At 41.2% G+C, this 24,525-nt stretch overlaps 1 protein-coding gene across 3 annotated transcripts in view; it reads right to left on the bottom strand.

The window, feature by feature from the left end:
• Window positions 1-24,525, bottom strand: part of CDKAL1 (CDKAL1 threonylcarbamoyladenosine tRNA methylthiotransferase) — a 250,115-nt gene that overhangs the window by 184,170 nt on the left and 41,420 nt on the right. For all 3 annotated transcript variants that reach the window (XM_035126314.3, XM_035126316.3, XM_035126315.3), the window contains one exon: window positions 16,515-16,599. In XM_035126314.3, coding sequence (XP_034982205.1) covers window positions 16,515-16,599 — 85 coding nt within the window. The remainder of the gene's footprint in view (window positions 1-16,514; window positions 16,600-24,525) is intronic.

Raw genomic sequence — 24,525 nt, 5'->3', positions numbered from 1 at the left:
AACATTACTCATCATCTTCAATTTGCAAAGTGAAAAGAAAATTGCTTTAATGATAGATAAGCCACAAAAAGGAAAGTAATGATGATCTGAATGGTATTATTTGACATTATGTAACAAGAGGAAAAACTTTGACCTCTTGAATTCGCTTCTCTTCCCCTCCTCTCTCAATATTATTGTTTATTAAGTAAACCAGGGCTTATCTGGAACAAATCCTTGCTGAAACACCAGGTGGTTCATTGGGAACATTCTTCTCTCAACAGATGGCCTAGAACATCTTTATGACACACACCTTGCCTGTACAGATCTATGTAAAAGCTAGTGTTTCAAAGCAAAGTCATGACCACAGCCAATCACAGCAGGCAGAAGATAATCTTGGAAGAGGGCAACAGATAAGAAAGATAAAAAGCTAATGTTTCAATTAGTTTTTTAAATCCTCACATCATGATAAAGATAGAGAGTAGAAGTAGTTTATCACTGTTTCATTATTATTGTCACATTGCATGAGTAAGCGAAGTTGTTTGCATGTCTTGAAATCTGTACAGCGAAACAAAGTGTTCTGTATGGGAAATGCAGGACAATCACAATTTTTTCTATTCCTCTTTGGCATTATGTGTGTTGGCTTTCAACCAGGGCTTGGCGATATCTGGTTTTCAACATCACAATTTATCACCAGCTAAACACCGCAATATATCACGATGTCTGAAATAAGGATGGAGCTATGTAGAGGTATTGGCTGGCTTCACCGTTTTCACCACATTGTGACTGTTGCATAGTGCGCACGCACATGTACATGCACACACACCATGATTTGTGATATATTGCTATGTCAAAAATTATAAAACCACTATCACAACATGGACTTCAACTCAGTTTTGGATGATATAGCGATTTATCACCCAGCCCTACTTTCAATTCGTGGAATCTGAGGATGCTTAGCTACGGTAGCAACCTTGCCTGAAATATAGACTTCATCACCTTCACAAACCTGACCTTTTAGGTAAGAGAATAATGCTAACTTTGCTTTGGCAAATCTGACATCTTCCCCACCACAGACATTTAGTGATGATTCCGGTGACAGAAACTAGAAGGCTGTTCTTATTGGCACTGCCATTGAAGATAGCTCAGTAACTACTGCTAGCACAGAATGCAGCTGACTGACTTTTGGCCTGGGCCAGGTTATCAGATAGTATCACAATGTTACTGCACCAGTTGCACTGGTTGACAGTGCGTTTCCAGGCTTGACTCAAAGTGCTAGTGATAACCTTTAAAGCCCTAAACAGTTTGGGACTAGGTTACCTTATGGATCAGTTACACAGGAGTGGAAAACCTAAAGCCCAGGGGCAAATGGAGCTCTCCAGGCCTCTCTTATCTTGCCCATGGAACTCTCCTCAGGTCGCACCGCCCTCTCTCCACAGATGACACCCCTCATTGGCCCTGCTTCTTGCTACAAATAGTTTTGCCAGGCTAGAATTCCGATAATGCCTCTTGGGTTGTCAGGATGGAGGACGGAGAGCAGTGTGCATGTAAACAGAAAAACTCCAATTTGACAATGGATCTTACATAGATACACTTACGAATATGTGAAGAGGAAATGTGTGTTAAACACCTTACCTTTTGTTAGTAATTACAAGATGTAACTATTCCATTTTTTGTTGTTTTTGTATTGTGGATGGAAAACAGAAAAAGAGGAAGGGGTGTATATATGAAGGGACCAATCTTCAGTACAATGATAAAATTTTCATTCATTGCTCTGCACACTTTTCCATCTGGCCTTCCCTCAGGATGAAAAGGTTATTCACCCCGATGTACCAGTCTACACAAACCTTAAGACTTAGGATGTAAGATATAAGTAAAGTCTCTGCCAATAAAAGTTATTTTTTTGTCTGAAGGAACACAAGGAACAGGGCCTTTTCTGCAGTGGCCCCCTATTAATGGAATTAAATTCTGTAGAAAGTCACACAAGGCCCATTGATTTTAAAGAAAGATATTACAGGCAGCCCTGTTCAGGGAGGCTTTTAATGTTTAATAGATTATTGTGTTTTATTTTTCTGTTGGAAGCCGCCCAGCGTGGCTGGGGAAACCCAGCCAGATGAGCGGGGTATAAATAAATTATTATTATTATTATTATTATTATTATTATTATTATTATTATTATTATTACAATATCCATTTTTAAAGGCATTTGGGAAATAAGATGTAAGGCGGCGGTTGGGTCAAATAATTAGAATGTGTGTCCAGTGGTAGTATGAGACTATTTTATCCTTTATTTGTCTCATTGTAGTAAGATTCAACAGTTTTACTGTTGTGTTTTTACAATTGCTATTGTTTTATTTTAGCAATTGTAAACTTCTTTGTTCTGAAAAGCAGTATATAAGCCCTTTAAATAATAAAACAAACAACAGAATGAAGGAAAAGGGAGACTCCTGATTACAACAGCTCTCCCATCCACATACCGTATATTCCGGCGTATAAGACGACTGGGCGTATAAGACAACCCCCAACTTTTCTAGTTAAAATATAGAGTTTGGGATATACTCGCCATATAAGAAATATGACCTGGCGTATAAGACGACCGCCGACTTTTGAGAAGATTTTCCTGGGTTAAAAAGTAGTCTTATACTGTACACAGGAATATACAACGGTATACAACGTTCACCGGTGTACAACGGTGCAGGCAAAGGAGAGGATCACTGCAGATTATTTGACAAATAGAACCAGTGATGGAAGAGATAGTGCTAAGTGGCTGCTACAAGGGATAAACTCTAGCATACAGTTTTGATTCTACTCCACATGTAGATACAGCAATGCTTCATTACTAAACACTGCACATGCTTCCGCTCTAGCATGTTATTCATTTGAAGTATTTATGTCCTGCCTTTCCATGAATACCAAACAATACCCACCTACCTACAATGAGCTTCCAAGAATAATGTTTATCAGTACTGTAATAATACATCAGGGGTTATCTGCCTACATTGAAATACGCACCTAAGCAGGTAGAATCCTATGTACAGGATGCACAGTCCAGGTCTTCAGCTCTACTTTTTCCTTTTACCTCTAAAACAACCCCTGCTACCCATTCCTATACCTGCTCAGAGACAGAGTGCTAGTGGCATGGACAAAGACAGTAGCACTGGATTGTGCATTAATAGCCTGTATTAGAAAAGGTTCCTAGGCTCTTGTCTGAATTTCCAGAAAGAATGGTGTTTTGTTACAGCCAGCTGGCTCCATAATTACTGAGATGCCTCATCATTGTTACATGCCACATTCCCCCTTAAAAACTATTTGCTAGTTCTGAAGCGGGCTGGTTTTTGAAATACTGAACAAGTCTACACAAACTGTAACCTACATACACAGAACATATCTCACCTTCAATATAGAGAGATACCTGTCAGAGGTAAGCCTGCCAACTGCTCTACAACTGCTATTTTTTAATTTAATTTAATTTTTTTTGCAGGACTGTAATTACTCACAGCATTGCACCTGTCTTGGGCAGGGGACACCCCTTGTTCTTGAAGTTCTTCTTTTAATAAAAAGTTATCCCTCAAGGCTTACATGTAAACATATGTTTAAATAGGCGTTCATGGGTCCCCACCTTCATAGAGTTTAAATTTTGCCAGATTGCTGCACTTCCAACCAAAGAAAGTGGTTTTTTAAAAATAAATAAATAAATACTGACAAGAAGGTCCATTGTGCAACTTAGTGAAAATCTGAAGTTAGCTGTAATACAATACAATGCACGTATTGTCCTGTTTGGGGTAATTGCATATTCAGTGTTTTGTGAGGATTTGGGCTCAGTTCTTTAAACTATTTGATTGTTTTGTAGATTAAACAAAGAGGGAGGAGAGGCAGCATTCACATCTGCTTTTATGTGTTGAAGGGTCCACCCACTATTGAGCAATATGAATTAGTCAGCCCGTTAATTAGTCATAAATGATCCAGTAAACAGCAGTTTGAGGAAAGGCACTTTGTACAGACATAACTGCCTCTCTTCCTATTATGGCTCTCTAATCCAGATGGTATAAAGCCTTTTCTTTAAAGACTTGACTAGCACTTGGTAAACAAAGTGCATATGGTAAGCACAACTTTATCTGCAAGAAAAACACACAATTTCTTTGGTTACCTACCTGCCCACACCATCTGTCAAGCAGATGGTTCAGGTTTCATTCATAAGATTAGGTAAGGGGGCTGACTGAAAGAAGGAGCCTCAAGGTAATATTTGATTCCATGTGCCAGTCTGCAATGCATTTGTTCTGAAACATGAAGCATTTGTACCAAATACGTCAAAGCTCCTTGCTCAAAGGTACATCTTGTATATACTGCTCCTCTATAGACAGGTTTCACAGTGCCTGTTTACTAAATAAGATATAGACATTTACTTAAAAACAGCAGAGAACAACTTGTTCAGTGCTGCGGGTCACATTAGAAATACGGTACATCAAGCGACTGACAACTAATCTTGCATTAAGGGCTTTATAACTGAAGATTAATATTATAATGCTACAGCGAAACCTCGACCCTGTACATCTTTAAAAGTTTTAGGAATTAAAAAAACTCCAAAGGGAATTGTTATAATGTGACCAACTAAAGCTTCATCTACAAAGACATTTTGAAGGCTGCTAAATCAAATAATGATGGCATTTGGTAGATGACTTCTGGACAGACTACAGGGTACAACCACTCTTTGCTTTTGAAACTGACTGGTTACCAAATCTACATGTTCTGGGCCAGTGCTAAAAAACTAAAAAACTAATTTGGGGGAATTTGCAACACTATTTTTGAGATTTGAAACACTATTTATTTGAGACAATTGCGCACTACAGATGAAATTGTGTTTGCTACAAATAGCTTGTTTACTTTGGGGGGTTCCGGAAGAATCCATAAAAGCCAGTAGCATCTAGTGACCTGGCAATTACCATACCAGGGTTGCAACTGTAATATATATTCATGAAAGAATAAAATGGTTTAAGAGTAAAAATAATGGCTTTGGCGGGACATGCACCAGCCACTCCTCCGTCTGCTCTCTGCCATGCCCCCCCCCCCCCGCCGGAGCTTGAAGCTCCGCCACTGCTGGTGTACTTTCTAAAAAGTATTCCAAAGGAATGCTGCTGTCATGGTGGGAGGATGCAGAGTTCCTCATGGCACTATGAGTAATTCATAAACGTTTTTAAAATTTCAAATACCTGCCACAAAATCATAAGAAAAATAGCTCCACTTTTTCTAGGGGAATAATGAACCCATTAAACTAGAAATCAGGGACATATTTAGTTCAATAACATAAGAGGAGCCTGCTGGATCAGGCCAGTTGCCCATCTAGTTCAGAATCCTGTTCTCACAGAGGCGGATCAGATGCCTGTGGGAACTGGTATTCAGAAGCACTGCTGCCTCCAAACTGCTCCCTCTCTTGCACAAATTTATCTAAACCTCTTTTTTTAAAGCCATCCAAGTTGGTGGCCATCACTGCCTCATGTGGGAGTGAGTTCCATAGTTTAACTATGCACTACATGAAGAAGGGAAGCCAATAATCTCTTTATTGTATTTTTAATATTTTGTTGGGAACTGCCCAAAGTAGTAGTAGTAGTAGTCGTAGTAGTAGTATAACCACCAGCCATAAAGCAATTGTCATTGGAAGTTTGCACAACAGTACAATGTAGACATTTCTGTTCTGTTCTGTTCTATGTTTCCGAGCACAATTCAAAGTGTTGGTGCTGACCTTTAAAGCCCTAAATGGCCTCGGTCCAGTATACCTGAAGGAGCGTCTCCACCCCCATCATTCTGCCCAGACACTGAGGTCCAGCTCCGAGGGCCTTCTGGTGGTTCCCTCATTGCGAGAAGCCAAGTTGCAGTGAACCAGGCAGAGGACCTTCTCGGTAGTGGCGCCCGCCCTGTGGAACGCCCTCCCATCAGATGTCAAAGAGAAAAACAGCTACCAGATTTTTAAAAGACATCTGAAGGCAGCCCTGTTTAGGGAGGCTTTTAATGTTTAATAGATTATTTTATTTTATTTTACTGTTGGAAGCCACCAGTATAAATTATTATTATTCTATTCATTAAGACAGATTGAGAAGTATAATTTGGCCTCAGCACACCTGGATGGAAGAAAAAATCCTTATGTTTTGGAAAGGAAAGCTGGAACTTGCACCCAAATGTTTCCATGGACAGTGCTGGCACAGAGTAGAAATCTGTTAAACATTGTAATTTTTTTATGCATTTATGTTTTAGATACCGGTAGCTTCTGAGATTAAATGCTCTAAATAAACAAGTTTCTGGTTATCAGGTGTGAATCTTTTACCACTACAAGCCCCTTAAACACTTCACACATTTCAGCTAAAGAATGTTCACTACTTTTAAATATCAGAGTATCAGCTCAAGGTCACATTGATCCAGAAAAAGTGTCACAGCATAAAAGCAGAGCTGAGGTACCACCAGTAGAGACTACTTCAAGTAGATTACTTATACTAATTATGCCACTTCAGCATTCATGTAGAACTCATCTTTCCTTGCATACAATCAACTACAGGTCAGAATGGTCTTATAAAGTAGCTGCATTATCAGTTACAAAATGCACCTAAAACCATAAAGAGTGGGGAAAAACCATTTAGTATAGCTCCCCTGTACTTCAGAATTACTAAGCAGGAATCAAAAGGAACTGTAATAAATCCATATTGTTCTGATCTACAGCTTCATTTTAGGATGAATAGTAATAAGGGGGCTGTTTTATTAAGAGCTGGCACTCCATTGGAGTCCTAATTAGAGGACAAAACGGAAATAAGAATATTTAAAGTTGTATTGCACTAATCAACCTCCCAATAAAAAGAAATAAAACATGTGCAGGGACCTAACATTAAGACTGATAAGGGTCTGCAACTTCGTTCAGACTTTTCACAACGAACCTTAAAGTGAGTACCACCCACCCTCAAGTGAGCAAGTAACAAATGACATAGTTGTCAGGCTCTATTGCCTAAGAACTCATTTTCTTCCTCTCTACTCACTCAAATTAAAATTCAGTTAAGTTAGATGATATACTCTTAAGAACTTCTGGGGGGAAATTCAGGACATCTCCCTATTTTTTTCTTCCTATATACAGAAAAATGCAACGCTATTATCACACAGTCTCCACTGGAGGATCTGCAGTGCTGCATCACAGTCCTGGACTTGCATGAAGTCAGGTGGGATAGCGGAAGAAAAGAGAAGGCAGACTACGCAACACCAGTTGCCATAGCATGGAGGTGACTGAGACAATGAAAGGGGAAAAGTGGTTCAAAACAACAACAGAGGTTTGAGTAGGGATGGAGAAAAAACTAGGAGGAAAAAATTGTGATTTTAAAGTAATGGCAGACGTTTGAATACTGTGAGCAGTAGGCGATACTGGGGGTGGGTAGCAGTCTCAACAAGGTCTGAGTACAGCAATATGAGAGTTGGGAAAGGCTCTGTTGTGTTAGCTCAGGGATCAGCAAACTTTTTCAGCAGGGTCCACTGTCCACTGTCCCTCAGACCTTGTGGCAGGCCGGACTATATTTTGGGAAAAAAATATGAATGAATTCCTATGCCCCACAAATAACCCAGAGATGCATTTTAAATAAAAGGAAACATTCTACTCATTTAAATAAAAGGAAACATTCTACTCATGTAAAAACACCAGGCAGGCCCCACAAATAACCCAGAGATGCATTTTAAAGAAAAGAAAAAGAACACATGCTGATTCCCGGACCGTCCACGGGCTGCATTTAGAAGGCAATTGGGCCGCATCCGGCCCCCGGGCCTTAGTTTGGGGATCCCTGTGTTAGCTTTTTGGAATCAGCCCCTAGTTAAACAAATTTAGTTATGGAAAATAACTCCAGGACAAATAGTAAATTGATAAATAACAACAAAAACTACCCTAACCTGGCATATCTGACACCCCTTTTAGAACTGCTTTTACAAAGGTCCTTTTTCTATTCCAACATAGTATTTAGAGCTCTAGGGTAAACTCTTTAAAAGAAATCACATCATCATGTTTACATTCCCCCCCCCACTCGCTCTTTTTTTGGTAGTAGATAGTGCCGTGACAATATCAAACCACCCCCTTATTTTAAAAGCCTAATGTGCAAGGAATTAAGTACCTTTTTACTGTTTGCAACAGAAATTAAAAATTTTATGGGTCTTGAAACAAGTGACATGAATAATATTTTGTGATATTTTGTCGAAAGCATGCTTTTCATTATTAAGCATAAACTGATGAATAACTGAGTTGTTGTTCGTGTACTCTTACTGACAGAATGAATACCTTTCCAAATGAAATGAGAGAGACCTGCAATGGCAGCTCTGAGTCATTCCCATTTATCTCACATGGAGAGGTTTGACATGACTTCTTGAGTTCTTTGCCTAACAAAAAGAGGTAAGGACAGAGACCAACATATACTTAATACAGAAATCAACACAATATCTACTAGGACCTGCTCAAATCCACCTAGCATGTCTTATTAATGGCGAGTGTGTGTATGAGAGGGTGAGGGAAATGATACGGCATTCCACAATCGTCAAATTCAACAATAACCAACTTCAGAACTCGCCACCTGGAAAGGAGAGGGTTTCTATAGCACTCCTTTCAGAAACGCTGGAACACCTGACTTGAGAACAGGACTTCATCCCCTTCCTCCATAAGGAAGAAGGTTGTAGATTAGCAGTTGCAGAAGGAAACTGAAAATATAATGTCTGAGATGCCTCACTTCGCAAAAAACCCCAGCTGTTGTGAAAATGGTGGTGGGGTTCAAACGTGAAACATGTAATTGTGTTTTGAATGTACATGCCTATTTTCATTCCAGGATCTCCATCTTCATGTCAGATACTGTATTTATTTGTGTGTTCTCCCCTTGAAAATACATTCAGAAGTGGAACACATGCAGCTGATTTAGCACAGTGCTGTCTACTCTGACTGGCAGCAGGCAAAGCCAGTTTTCTGCCTTTGAACTATGCCCTCTCCCCCTAGGAGATATCCAGACCTGGTGTCAGCATCTGACATGGTCAGGCAAATGTCAGAGCTCCCCAAAACCAATGCTAACCTTATCTTTTTCAAAATACATTATTATTATTAATCATTCAGATACAGAACCATGCAGGTACAGTGGTACCTTGGGTTACAAACGCTTCAGGTTACAGACGCTTCAGGTTACAGACTCCGCTAACCCAGAAATAATACCTCGGGTTAAGAACTTTGCTTCAGGATGAGAACAGAAATAGCACGATGGTGGCGTGGCGGCAGCGTGAAGCCCCATTAGCTAAAGTGGCACCTCATGTTAAGAACAGTTTCAGGTTAAGAATAGACCTCCAGAACGAATTAAGTTCTTAAGCAGAGGTACCACTGTATAGAGGTAGACCCGTGAAAGAGAGGGTTGGCTCATTTCACCAAATTGCAACGGAAATACAGTGGTACCTTGGTTTACGAACAGTCCTGTTTGTTTACAAACTATTCGGTTTACGAACTCCGCAAAACCGGAAGTAGTGTTCCGGTTTGCGAACTTTACCTTGGTTTACAAATGGAAGCCAAACGGTGGAAGGGCACCGGCGGCGGGAGACCTCATTAGGGAAAACGTGCCTCGGTTTAAGAATGGGTTTGGTTTAAGAATGGACTTCAGGAACGAATTAAGTTCGTAAACCGAGGTACCACTGTACTAAACGTGTCTTGGGGACTGGGCTCCCGCTTTCTTATCTGGCCTTCAGCAGAACTGATGCCATTAGGAAAAACTGCCAATGATCTGAACAAGTAAATCAGACTTAAGCTTAACTAATATCTAATAGGAAAACTCAGCATGAATCCGTCAGATAGATTTACAGTGTGAAGCAATCAAAAAGCTAACCTGCTTCATTTTTTATTGCCACATCCATCAGCAGAGTTCTCTGCCTGGGAGCTACAGTGACATCATTACATACAGAACAGCCTCACTGTGCTTTATGAACTTTTAAAGTGGATTTCTTTTACAAAATTAAATTTTAAGAGGCAGTGGGTTATGTCTCCCTGCTATGTCAGGAAATCAGCCCCCGAAAACACACAATAATGGACAAAGTTTCATGCTATTACTGGTTTATATCTTGCGTCTGTAATTAAGGAAATAACTGACAAGATAAAGATTTCTGTCAAAGAAATCATAGGCCAAATACACAGGCCTAGCACTAGGGAGGAAGCAGGCAGGGCAGTGGCTGAGGGCCCAGAAACACTCAGGGGACCCCTGTCCAGACCAGATAGGAGCTGCCCCTGTCACTATGATTACCCATCCAAGCCTAGCAATTCAAATGGTAGCATGAGGGAATTCTGTTGGGCTGCAGCTACTTACCTATGTTAGTAGTGCAAAACAAACTTTGCTTATTTAAATTGACTGTAATACCATATTCTGTATATTTTGAAAAATCAAAATGTTTGGTTAAGGTACAGCTGATGTGATTTAATCTAAGGGGATTCCAAATAACCTTTACAGTATTTCACCCTACATTCTTGTTCTATGCCTTTTAGCCAAGCTACTGTAGAGTCTTAATATTCTATATTCGGAAGGTGGTGGCAGTCAATACTCCACCGGGCTAGTACCAGAACTCAGGTAACTGAGACCACAATATTTGTATATATGATAATGGCTTCATTATGTATCTATATTGCAAAGGCAAGAAATACATTCGATTTTATCAGGGTAATAGCAATCTCTAATAAGGCCTCTAAAGTCACTAATTAAGGAAGAGGTTTCTCCAGGTAACCAGGCAGGGAATGTTTATATGAGCTGTGATATATGTATTTTTCTCCCTAACCATAAGTGACTCACAAAAGCTATGCGGCCAACACAACAATCTGGATTTACATAATAAAGACTTAATAAGCCATTTATTACAACCAGGGAGAAGCAATATAACAAGACCTAGAAAGACCTTTCTGGCACTACAATAGGCAACTGGTAAAAAACAGTTTGGGAAACAGCTCTTCTTGAGATATTAACAAATAAACTACAGTTGACATGTGGACCGATTAAGAAAGATGGCTTTACCCCGGTGTGGTTGAATTTAATAACATATGCCAGTATTCCAGAAAATGAATAATCTCTGCCATCTGTGTTTGGCTCAATCTGGTTGATCTAAATGTAAATTTAAACATAAATTATTATCTTCACTTTGAAGCCTCCTCCTCCCATGTTCATCAATAAACCAGCATTTTATATTGTTCCATTGGAAACGTAAGAGAAGAAATTGACTATTACAAGTCGTACTTAATCTAAGCACAACCAAAATGGCTCCTGATTAGGCATTTTAGCTAAGCGATGTTGAATGTTATCTGTTAACTCTGTTCTATCCTGTTTCCCCTTTGTTATTGTTTTTATTTTTATTTTTATTTAAAACACTCCATGAACCAAGAACTTGTACAATGGTCACTAAAAATGAACCACATGTAGTAGCTATTGCTACCAATTTATTAAGCTATTTTTGTGATGTATGGGGTATTAGAAGACTAGTACTTCTGGTGGGGGAACACACTGTGCTCCTTCTGGGTCCACCTTTGGTACCCACCCTGCACTCAGCTATCACCTGTGGCTCCTAGAAGCTGTCAGCATGCAACAGTGGCCACACACAGCTTCGATTGGCTGGCTGAACCAGGTGATGGTAGTGTTAGGGGCTTCCCCAGCATGAGAAGACAGGCTCTGGCAGATTGAGCAGTCAAGACCCATACTGGGTTCAACGTCAACAAGGTGGTTACTGCACGTGCTGTAGAGGGAATGAGGGACAGGTGGAGATGGTCAACCTGGGAAGGTAGCCCATCAAGGAGAATAAAAACTCTGATCCTAAACCTCCACTATCTTGTGGACTATCTTCAGGAGAAGAAGCAGCTAAGGAGTAAACCCTACACAAATCTAGAGTGGAGTCCCTAAGATGGTTGGATGGTGCCTTCTTCGCCTCCTTCCGGCAGCTCCTGGTGCCAAACGTCTTGCTCAGCTTTTCTTTGAGGCTATCAGTGAGGCTTGCCTTGTCATATGGGTAGCCCAATACCTCCATACACACTGCACAGGCTTGCGCCTTGAGGAGGACACTTCGGTGCAGCTAACACAATGTTCTGACTTCACCCTGGAGGCACACTCCAAGACAGATGAATGCCAACAACAGCCAACAACAAATGGCATAGAAAACTTTGTCTATTTATTAGTATCATTTATTATTCCCACAATCTCTGTTTATAAAACCCCAAAAAGTTATTTTTAAAATAAAAAAGCTATGTGAGGACAAAGCGACTAGTGATTTTATTTTATTAGCTAAGAAGTACCAACGTTTTTATGTACACACAAGGTCCCACACCTCCTACCAAGTGTTTCTGCAGCAACACTTTTGCAAAATATGTTAACCTTTGTCCTGCATTCTTACACATTAACAATTAACATAACCTCAAAATAGAGCTCAACATCACAGTTCAAAGGCTTTATTCTTGAAATACAGTCAAGTGATTTTTAGGATGTTAAACATTAAACAGCATGAATAATTCTGCAACACAGATTCTGTTTTCCTTTCCAAAAGTCATTCAAGTTGCACCTTAAACATTATAATGAGAGCTGGTAACACAGAGACTAATAGCACAATCCTAACTATGTCTACTCAAAACTAAGACCTTTTGAATTCAAGGGGGCTTCCTTCCAGATAAGAGCAGTTAGGATTGCAGCCAAAATTAGATTTCAGGAAGTCGTCAAGTTGAACCTCACCTGTATCTACTATATACTTACTATGTGCGTTAAGGAGGATACTTTCAGCTTCAGTCCCTAGTACTGAATTACCTTAACAGATTATTGTAAGAATTTAAAATACTGTAGTATGTATTACATATATGTGCTGCTCTGGTTCACGTAGTCATGCTGGTCACATGACCCGGAAGCTGTCTGTGGACAAACGCCGGCTCCCTTGGCCACTAAAGCGAGATGAGCGCCGCAACCCCAGAGTCGTCCGCTACTGGACTTAATGGTCAGGGGTCCCTTTACCTTTACCTTTTAATATGTATGAAGCACTGTGAACCCTCTAAAGTGCTGTATAAATTATGTGCTTTATATGAGAATTGCATACCATCAAGAGAAAAGGAGGGGTTTTTAAGGCAGTTCCTGCAACTTCGACCCTCAAACTAGCAGCTTTTTTGCACTGATAATGACATTTTACACATAAAACTGCCTCAAGTTTTCCAAGAGAAAAACATTTTTTCCCAAGAGAAAAGGTATTTTAAATATTTTAAAGAAATATACCTGTTGAGGGTGCTCTTAAGAGAAGCTGCTGTCCAGGAAAAGGCCCTACCGTAGTACCACTCACCTAACCTTAGAAAGTGGTGGTAGACTGAGAAGGGCCTCAAAGTATGATCTGAGTGAACAAACAAGTTGGGAAAGGAGGAAAAGGTCCTTTCGATATCCTAGTCCCAAGGCCATCTAGTGCTCTGTATGTCAAACTAACATTCTGAATTGCACCTGGAGGCAAACAGGATGTCAGTGCAGATGTTTCAGCACAAGAGAAGTATATTCTCTTTTCCACAAGAAACAGGTCACTGTATAATCCTGTGGAGCACAATTCAGTCCCAATAAGCATCACATTCATATAAAGACATAAAAAGAAGCTGAGATGACCTAGGGAAAGTTCATTTTCACCTCTCTTCTTCAATGCACACAAAGATTATTGTCAAAAGCTATCACTTGTAACAGCTGGAGCTCAACTTATAAGGATTCTGTTACGAGGATAATTGAGTAGCCCACCAATTACGGTATTATTTGCCCAACAGCAGATTAATAGCTGGTGTTTAGTAAACTAGGTTTTTCTTGGCAAAAAAAGAGCTAACATTGCCAGGCTGCCGGTGCTTCAGTATACAGTGAACATACGACTACATTCAGAACTCTAAACCAACAGTGGCCAACATTTTCAGCCTGAGAATCACCTGCCCACAATGGTCTTGACCAAAGTTTCTCCTGAACTTTCACCTATGTGCAACCCCACATACAACCCACACATACCACATATGCAGAAACATGCACTCTCCACATATGTAGACCAGACATACACTCAGACATAGCATGCTTTCTCACACACATACTCACCTGGGCATACACCACAAGCATCTCTCAGGGGTTTTCCTTCCTATTGCAACATAGAATCATATAACTGAACCTCTCCTCTCATACCAGCACTGCAATACGAAGGGAGATGAAAGCTGGCTGGCAGCTTGAAAGGGTTCGGCAAGCTTCACCAGGCTAGCAGGCCACAGGTTTACCACATCTACCCTAAACTGTGATGAATATTAACTAAGGCTGGTTGAAACAAGCCAGCTTCAATACCTATGGTTTGAAATGGCTCATTACTACTAAACATGGCAAACTGTGGTTAATTTAAAAGAGAAGCAAAAGCTTTCATATCTCACATCATAGTTATGTTGGCCGGGGGGGGGGGGGGCAGGGAGGCAAGAGAGAAGGACTCGAACCCAAGGCTCAATACAGTTCATTCTTGCTTACAAACCAGCCCAATGAAAGGTAGAGGAGGAATCTCTGTTAATCTACTAGCTAAAGCACCAATATGACCCTCTGGTTTATTCTTCTGAGCACACTAGCTGCTTAACTATAATTATAAGGTTAGGTCATGCTCAGTTTCAGTAGATGGCATTCTGCGCACTATACTAAAAGCTCTGATTACAAAACAATCACATGGAAGTTTACATAAAGACAAGATCTTTACCTAACAGGCAACATTTTTAGTTTACACTGGACACATGAGTCAAATTCCACCTATTCTCATTCCTATCTACCAATAATCAAGAGATCAACAAGGCTCTACTAAAATCATAGCATGCTGTTTCTGGGGTGGTGTGATGGTAAGCTGTCTGATTAAAAAATAAATAAATCAGCATTAGAAGCAGTTATGAAGAAAGTGTATCACAGGCTAAGTTCAATGTTGTGCAAATTTTGGGAAACTACACGTAGACCCAAAGCTGATGTGACCACTTCCCTTCAAGTAGGGATGGCCCCGAACCTTACGGCCAATGGTCAGGAGTGATGGGAGCTGGAGTCAAGCAGCATCTGGAGGACTACAGGTTCCCTAACCATGCCTTAGAACAGGCACCCCCAAACTCGGCCCTCCAGATGTTTTGGGACTACAACTGCCATCATCCCAGCTAGAAGGACCAGTGGTCAGGGATGATGGGAATTGTAGTCCCAAAACATCTGGAGGGTCGAGTTTGGGGATGCCTGCCTTAGAATGTCAATCAAGGTAGACAGAAGGGGCTCTGCTCCTGCTATATTAACCAAAAGTTAAACCATAAGAAGCAGCACATAATTAAAATAGTGGTCAGAGATAAAATGATGCTGTTCTATTGTGGAAACTAAGTAGGTTGGCCCTGCAAATTTTCTAATTGGGTCATAATGTGAAAACTATAACTGTAGGCTGCTGTGAGGACTTATTATTATTGGAGAAAAATTGTAATACACAAAGTGCTTTTGTTTGTGATGGTGCTCATCGGTACAGAATACTGTCACCTATCTTTTTGTTGTTGCTGCCCATAGCAGTCATTGTCTACTGTTGCCCACAACACTTGGAAGATATGAGTACAGTGGTACCTCGGTTTATGAACACAATTGGTTCCGGAAGTCTGTTCATAAACTGAAGCGTTCATAAACTGAAGCGAACTTTCCCATTGAAAGTAATGGAAAGTGGATTAATCCGTTCCAGATGGGTCCGCAGAGTACTCAACCTGAAGCGTACTTAACCCGAAGCTTGGGTGTAATTGGTTCCGGAAGTCTGTTCATAAACTGAAGCGTTCATAAACTGAAGCGAACTTTCCCATTGAAAGTACAGTAGTACCTCGGGTTACGAACGCGATCCGTTCCGGGTCGCAGTTCGTAACCCGAAAAGGTCGCAAACCAAGCGCGCGCCGAAAACACTTCCGGGTTTGCGGAGTTCGTAACCCGAACTGTTCGCTACCCGAGCGGTTCGTAAACCGAGGTACGACTGTAATGGAAAGTGAATTAATCCGTTCCAGATGGGTCTGCGGCGTTCGTAAACCGAAAATTCATAAACCGAGGTGTTCATAAACCAAGGTTCCACTGTACCTGTATCTCATTGTTTGCCAAAAATAGCACCAAGTAAGGACACACGTATTGTAAGTGAACAAGCAAGCAAGACTACAGTGTTTTATTCAAGGCAATGGCTACATGGATTAGATCAGGCATCCCCAAACTTCGGCCCTCCAGATCTTTTGGACTACAATTCCATCTTCCCCGACCACTGGTCCTGTTAGCTAAGGCTCATGGGAGTTTTAGGTCAAAACATCTGGAGGGCTGCAGTTTGGGGATGCCTGGATTAGATACTACTTCTACAGTTCAACTCTATCAGTCCTTCTGTATAATACTGCAAAAAGGTATTCCATATAGACTATAGACCCCACCCTGTTTTGCACAGAGTCAAGTTACAGTTCTAGATTATAAGGGGTCTCTCTGAAACAACAATTGTTCAGCGACAAATGCAACATATTTTCTTTTTCCAAGAGAGCAACTTACTTAATTGAGTTTCTAAAGTGGTCTTCAGCAGGGCTTTTTACAGTACAGCTGTTCAGAAGCCACAGATCAGCTTCTGCAGCATTGTCTGGAAGACAGAAAGATATATTGAGGAATTAGAATTTGATCACGAGTCTTCTATAGGACTGGATTTAACCCTTTAACAAATGAGAACAGCTATCAGAAAAATATGAATAAGACATTGTTCATAATCAGCATTAACATATTTTTTAAAAAATAGATTCAAGTGCAGGGAGGACTATTTAAGGCTCATGAGATGGACAACCTGATCAACCTGTATAGAGCAGGGATGAGGAACCTGACAGCAATGTTCTTTCACAGACGACCTACTGGGTGCCAGATGTCAGTGGTAGACAGGACAACAGATGTCACTGATTTTTGTATAGCAGGCTATATTCTGGTCACACAGATGTCAGAGGTTTCTACATACCCACTTCCACACCCCTCTATCCATCTAAGCAAGCAAGAGCCATTATCACAGTTCACATTCTAGTCAGGCAAAAGAACGGAGAGAAAGCCCTGAGAGTTGGTTAGGAGAAGCCTGGATTCAGCCCTTGGATCTAAGATTCCTCACCTTTAGTATACGGCATTTCATTATCACATATGGCACCTCTGTTTTCACCCATTTCTGTATACCAGATATGATAACCCCACTCTTCTCATGTGCCAAATTCTGATTCTTCCTGAAGTGCATTCTCGGTGTCTAAATACAATTACCAGTACCTTCTCTCGCACACTATTTTACACACACATTGCCACACAAGGTTTAACTTCTTGCAGTGCAATACCATAGCAGAGAAAAGTATGGATGAATATTCCAACCAGCCAATGAGCACCCACACACATGGCTGAAATGTTCAAACTCGCCCATTTGTTCTCTACAAGAATAACAAATATTTTAAAGGTGTCCCTCATTCTAACTGTTGTTTTTAAAAGCATCACAGTTGTTGTTTTAACAAAGGTCAAGGAAACACAAGTGTGGCCATGTCAAAAACTCTAGTAAAATGCAATAATTTAGTTGTAGCTTCTTTTGTATATATTAGGTGAGTGATAGTTTAATACTGAGGGCAGGTTCCTATTAAGAGCAGAACTGAAGAGCTGGCAGTAGCATGGCAGGTGTTTGAATACTAATGTATTAGGGGCAATCATAGGGTCAGTCACATCAAGTGAAGCTCCCCACAGATCAGTAGTGTGACCTTTGCTTTTAACCTGTTTATAAAGGACCTGGGAATTGGGGGTAAACAGTGAGTGGGCAATGTTTGCCGATGCCACAAAATTAGTCAAGGTGACTAAAATGGTTGTAAAGGGTCGAAAAGGATCTCTTTTAAAATGCCAAGTTATTGCTCTTTAAGAAAAGGAATGAAAAGGAAACTGCCAATATTATAATATTGTTATACAAATCTATGGTGCAACCACATTAGGATCCTGTTGCTTAACCTCAAAAAGGACACAGTAGAGCTCAAAAAGGTTTTTAAAAAGGTGAAACCAAAATGACCAAGAGGCTGGAACTACTCCAGTACGAAGTAACATTTTGAGATTTTTAGTTTGGGGGGCAGGGGAAGGTGAGGAAGCAGGGACTAGACAGCGGTATATAAATTTATGCATGATGTGAGAAAAGTGGATAGAGATCAGGAGAAAAACTTATAATATTTCATTCTGGGGCCATCCAATGAATCTAAATGTTGAAAGATTCAGACAGCCAAAAGAAAGTACTCCTTCACACAGCAGTTAAATTGTGGAATTTGCTCCCCCAAGATATATTTATTAATTATTATTATTATTATTACTACTACTATTAAAGGTAAAGGTAAAGGGGCCCCTGACCATCAGGTCAAGTCGTGTCCGACTCTGGGGTTGCGGCGCTCATCTCGCTCTGTAGGCCGAGGGAGCCAGCATTTGTCCGCAGACAGCTTCCGGGTCATGTGGCCAGCATGACAAAGCTGCTTCTGGCGAACCAGAGCAGCGCACGGAAATGCCGTTAACCTTCCCACCGGAGCGGTCCCTATTTATCTACTTGCACTTTGATGTGCTTTCGAACTGCTAGGTGGGCAGGAGCTGGGACCGAGCAACGGGAGCTCACCCCATTGCTGGGATTTGAACCGCCAACCTTCTGATCAGCAAGCCCTAGACTCTGTGGTTTAACCCACAGCGCTACCTGGGTCTATTATTATTATTATTATTATTATTATTATTATTATTATTATTATTATTATCTCCCACCCACTCTAGGAGGCTTCCAACACCTACAAAAACATAATAAAACATCAACCATTTAAAACTTCCTAATACAGGACAGCCTTCAGATGTCTTCTAAAAAGTTGTGTAGTTCTTTATCTCCTTGACATCTGATGGGAGGGTGTTCCACAGGGTGGGCATCCCTGTCAGGAAGAACTACTAGTTAGGATTGCTGTTAACTGCCTCTAGTTTCTGTGGTAATTTGATATGGTCTTTGGCCTGAATCAACAGGGCATTTCTTCCATGTTCTTGCATCATGCCTCACCCCTGTAAAATAAAGAGCTGGGTAAAAGATACAAACATCTTTTTTTTTAATGGATGGCAATATAATTAAAATGACATTTGGCCATTTGCAGGAGCAAGATGGCCAGGTTGGGTGGTTAGTTTTATCTGAACTTTAATCCTACACCATGTATATTTTTGGAATTCAACAACGGGGAGAAACTGAAAGCTGCTAAGTGTTGTGTGTGGCTGTATATATTTGTGGGAGTGCTAAAACATAATAATACATTTGTGTGCAATGATACTGTACTGGAACTATTTTAATGTCAGCTCTTTTTGGATCAACTCACATATGTTGTTTTTAAGGATTAAGATGAACTCTTTAGCTGTTCAAAATTTCCCTTATGCTCCAGTCCTAAAAATATTTGCTACCACAAACAGCATTTCTGTAAACAAAATTGGATACAAAGAATCCAACAATAATGCTAAATTAACACTGTTCGACTTACAAACAACTCAAAACAATGACTTTTGGCTTCAGTTTGCCTTCTCCAAGAAACAAATACTGCACAAACCACAACATCTATCATGCATTTGTAAAACACCAACACCAAAGAAATTCAAAAGGTCATGGAAACTTCTGAACAATTTCAAAATACTAGGAGGTTCTGAAAAGCACAAATACTCACCATTATGCAATGAAAACACAGGGAAATTTGGTAAAACACTGAGTAAGCAATACAGATATCCACAAAAAGGATCAAAATATTTACACTTTGGTTTTCTAGCTAGCCCTTTCTGTTTATATCAATGTTCTTTTAAGAATATAGATACAGGCCTCCACCCTTAAGCAACATTGTCTTAGCATCAGGGGCAAAGTGGAGATGTGTAAAGAGAAGTTGAACTTTTCTGACCTCGTTCAGGCAAGACAGACAGTAGAAATGGGTATAAAAACAAAATTATACCATGTTAAAATCTGTAGCAGCTTTTGAGTGATCCCAGCAATTTTTATTAATAGCTTATATAAATATAAGCATTTATAAATTGTTAAAATATTAATATAAAAATAGTATTTTGATATGGCAGTAAATTTATGTAAAAAGAATTAAGGAATAAATGGGAGGTCGGATATAAAAGATAATGAGATTTTTATTTTTATTGTAACATGAAATTGCAACCACAAATTTATGTCATAATTTTTATCTTATTAACAGATTGTGTGCATTTTATTTTCTCTCCTTTTCCCTCCCCTCTTAAGTTGTACTCCTTTTAGGTATTGTTTTTTTTGTATGTAATAAGCATGGAAATAAGCATAAAAAAGAAAACAATTTTTTAAAAAAGAAAAGAAATGGGTATGAAATGACAGAAATTTAACCTATGACAAGTATCCAATGAAAACAGAGCCCACCGTAACCCTGTTTTCAATAAATTAAGACAATATGCAAAATACTTAGATAATGTTAATACCTCTCCTTAGTGTGCCATGGCTGTCTATTTTTAAGAAGTTTCTCTGCCAGTTTTGTTTCAATTATTAAGTTTGTTCATTTGTTATAGCGGGTCTGTGTATGTTTGTTTGCTGACAGGGGGAATGCTTTATTCAACAGGTAACTTCTTCTGTTTTTGTATTCAAATATTCTTGAAAACCAAATAAAAGTTATTTTTAAAGTAACAGTAAGTGTCTTTGCTAGCACTTTTCTCATGGGACACCTGATCCTTGGCAGCTGAATTGATTCAGGCATCATTTCCAGTTTTTATCTCTTCTAGGTCACGAATGACCAGATTCTCAGCTTCCAGAAAGGGCTAGAAGCCTATTTTACCACCCAAACTGGCCTCCTCAAAATGGGTCATCCTATATAATAATGTCCATGTTGTCCCTGCGTCCAGATGTCCCGTGTGTCCCTGGGTCACTGCGCATGTGCCCCAGGGATACAGGGATTGGACAGCAGAGACTGCGCGCGCGCACTCTCCCCCCACTCTGCCTCCTCCAACCGCCGCTCCCGCCGGGGTGGAGGCCGGCGAAGGCCTCCTCACAACCCTCCCTGGCCGTGAGGAGCGGCGGTTGGAGGAGGCGGGGGGGAGAGTGCGCGCGTCCTTCCTGTCGGCGGCTGGGGGAGAGGAAGGAAGGAGGAGAAAGTGCCGCTTTCTCCTCCTCCGTTCCTGTCCCCCTGCCGCCGACAGCAAGGACGGGTCCCAGGGTTCGGAGAAGCGCTGCGCAAGCGCTTCTCCGAACCCTGGGATGTCTGCTTCCTGTCGGCGGCTGCGGGAGAGGAACGGAGGAGAAAGCAGCGCTTTCTCCTCCTCCGTTCCTGTCCCCCTGCCGCCGACAGCAAGGACGGGTCCCAGGGTTCGGAGAAGCGCTGCGCAAGCGCTTCTCCGAACCCTGGGATGTCTGCTTCCTGTCGGCGGCTGCGGGAGAGGAACGGAGAAGGAGAAAGCAGCGCTTTCTCCTCCTCCGTTCCTGTCCCCCTGCCGCCGACAGCAAGGACGGGTCCCAGGGTTCGGAGAAGCGCTGCGCAAGCGCTTCTCCGAACCCTGGGATATCTGCTTCCTGTCGGCGGCTGCGGGAGAGGAACGGAGAAGGAAAAAGCAGCGCTTTCTCCTCCTCCGTTCCTGTCCCCCTGCCGCCGACAGCAAGGACAGGTCCCAGGGTTCGGAGAAGCGCTGCGCAAGCGCTTCTCCGAACCCCAGGATTCTAGCGCCCGTTATTGAACGGGCTGAAAACCACTAGTGCATTATAATAGAGAAGGCATCCCCAAACTTCGGCCCTCCAGATGTTTTGGACTACAATTCCCATCATCCCTGACCACTGGTCCTGTTAGCTAGGGATCGTGGGAGTTGTAGGTGAAAACATCTGGAGGGCCGCAGTTTGGGGGATGCCTGTAATAGAGGTATCACCATCCTGCAATGAGATCTGCACAGATACAGAGAATATATACCCATGAATCAAAAGGAGTATGGGAAAACTCAGATCACACAAAAAGTATTATTATTATTATTATTATTATTATTATTATTATTATTATATTTGGCAAGCATAAATAGCTTACAACCTATTTTATGATGTGCTTCAAAAAAGAGCTCCTACTTTTAAAACTTCAGATTTCATCTGACATGGCTCCTTTATACTCCAATACAAGCTGACTTGCAGTTTTTAAAGTCTCGCACTCATTTCCATACATATGTTTTCACAAGAGCCAAGGTCAGCTTATAAACTAAAACGTATTCTCTTCTAATATCTATTTCCCAGCCTATGTTTCTGTAACTTTTGTCTGTATTATGTTGCACCCAGAGGCAATATATTGATTTCAAATGCCTTGCTTCCACTTATTTCCCCTGACATCTAATCCCACATGGAGTCTGGATTTAAGCTACATCTATCACTTTTAACAGAGAGAGGGCTAAAATACAGAAAACTTATCTGAGCCAGATATGTCCAAACACTTATTAAATTGTAGCTTCCAGCTAGTTATTGACTTTCACAGAATTACCTTCATACTTTATCCATTCGTTACTGTATCTGTCTTCTGAAAACTCAGAGATACCAGCGCTGAAGGTTTCATACCCAGAAGTCACATTAAAGCCTTGCAGTGCTTGGCAGTTATCTCCCAGCCTAAGATATTAAGTGAATAGAATTGCTTGAAAAAGTTTCAAAATGAGTGCATCAGAAATTAAAGCTAAACGTACTTTTAATGGATGTCTTGTGGGTACAAAGCCTTCTAATAACAGACACAAATAAGCTTTTATTAAAGCTGTGAGCTGGTCCTCTCCACTCCCCCTTGAGTAGTTTCATCTCTATCAGTCACTAAAATTGGGTATGGAATGGCAACTATCAAAATAAATTGGGGGGCTGCAGGAATCATGCTCAGAAAAAGGATGGCTGAATTATATAGAAGTGTGATGTATCATGCTTTAAGGCATGGAAATAGTCAGTTGCACCATGCAGGCCTTTGGCTCTATAGTCTTCCCCCTCTTGCCTCCAGTGTCTTCTACTAAGGAGGCATGAGGTAAGAAACTGGAATCCCCTCACTTGTATTGTATTTTCATTGACCTTGGAAAACGTGTGCAAGTTTACTTCCTTGAAAATATACAACTCGTATGCCAATATTTCAAAAGTCCCAAATAGCTTCAGGTGGTGGTGGTGGTATAAGAATAATGACAAATACCTGAGAAGTGTACAGATCTTTTTGCTGATGTAAAAGACCAGCTTTTCAAGAAGTCAAAGGGCAACCCACCCCCCTTAATGAATGGCAAGAGGTATGTATCTCTATGACAGTGCTCTCATCTCATCTTCCAATGCACTTTACCCAACTGTCAGGAACTGGCTGGCTGATGAGGAGTGGTGGGAGGCACTAGCTGGGGAACCCCCAAGGAAAATCCCAGAGGAGGAGGGCTCAGAGCCTGGGGATTAGTGATGGGCTATACATACACACGCGGGTGGCGCTGTCGTCTAAACCACTGAGCCTAGGGCTTGCCGATCAGAAGGTCAGCAGTTCGAATCCCCGCGACAGGATGCTCCTGTTGCTCGGTCCCAGCTCCTGCCAACCTAGCAGTTCGAAAGCACGTCAAAGTGCAAGCAGATAAATAGGTACCGCTACAGTGGGAAGGTAAACGGCGTTTCCGTGTGCTGTTCTGGTTCGCCAGAAGCGGCTTTGTAATGCTGGCCACATAACCTGGAAGCTGTACGCTTGCTCCCTTGGCCAATAACGCTAGATGAACGCCGCAACCCGAGTCAGTCACGACTGGACCGAATGGTCAGGGGTCCCTTTACCTTTACACATCCAGGAGAGGTCAGAATGGAGGAGTTGTTGGATGCTGAAGAGGCAACAGAATTCAGTGAACAGGGAGAGCCTGTGACAGGGAGCAGTTCTGACTCAAGAGGCTGAAGCAGAGGTGGAGGTGCAAGAGGCCACATGGAGTCTGCCTCTCCTATTGTGACAAACTTATTTTCCCCATTTGTCATGATGATGGACTTCCTGGGATATTGACTGACCAGCAAGGTGGTGAAGATAGATCCAGTGAAAGTTCAGAGCGTGGCATCTGGCAGGTATCGAGGACCACTTATCCAAGGATATGCAGAGTGTAGAGTGGAAAAGCTTAGAGATGCCCAGACACAGTTTGAGACTGCTTGGGAAACATCTGGCAGAAGAGATGCCTTAGATGAGGTTGAAGGCGAGGACTGTCAGTCCTGGCAACTGCTCTATAGGGGCAAAAATTACTGGGAAGTGTTGCTGAGTTGTATGCTGTTTATTTGAATAAAGAGTTAATTTCTCTGACAAACTCTGCTTCTTGCTTGCTGACCCACATCTGACTCCAGACCTGACACCACCTAGCTTACATTGTTTTGAATCATAATGCTTTTGTGCTTTGGAACAGTCTATTTGTGTCTTATTCAAGAGAACAACATAGTACTATTTTTGAAATATCAATAAATTATTTTGAAGGGGAAATAGTTCAGTTGGTAGAACATGAGACTCTTAATCTCAGGCTCATGGGTTCGAGGCCCACATTGGACAAAAGATCACTCCATTGCAGGGGG

The sequence above is a fragment of the Zootoca vivipara genome, chromosome 8 (genome assembly GCF_965207765.1).
Source record: "Zootoca vivipara chromosome 8, rZooViv2.hap1.1, whole genome shotgun sequence".
In the NCBI taxonomy this organism is placed as follows: Eukaryota; Metazoa; Chordata; class Lepidosauria; order Squamata; family Lacertidae; genus Zootoca; species Zootoca vivipara.
This window is presented reverse-complemented; position numbering and strand designations above follow the sequence as displayed.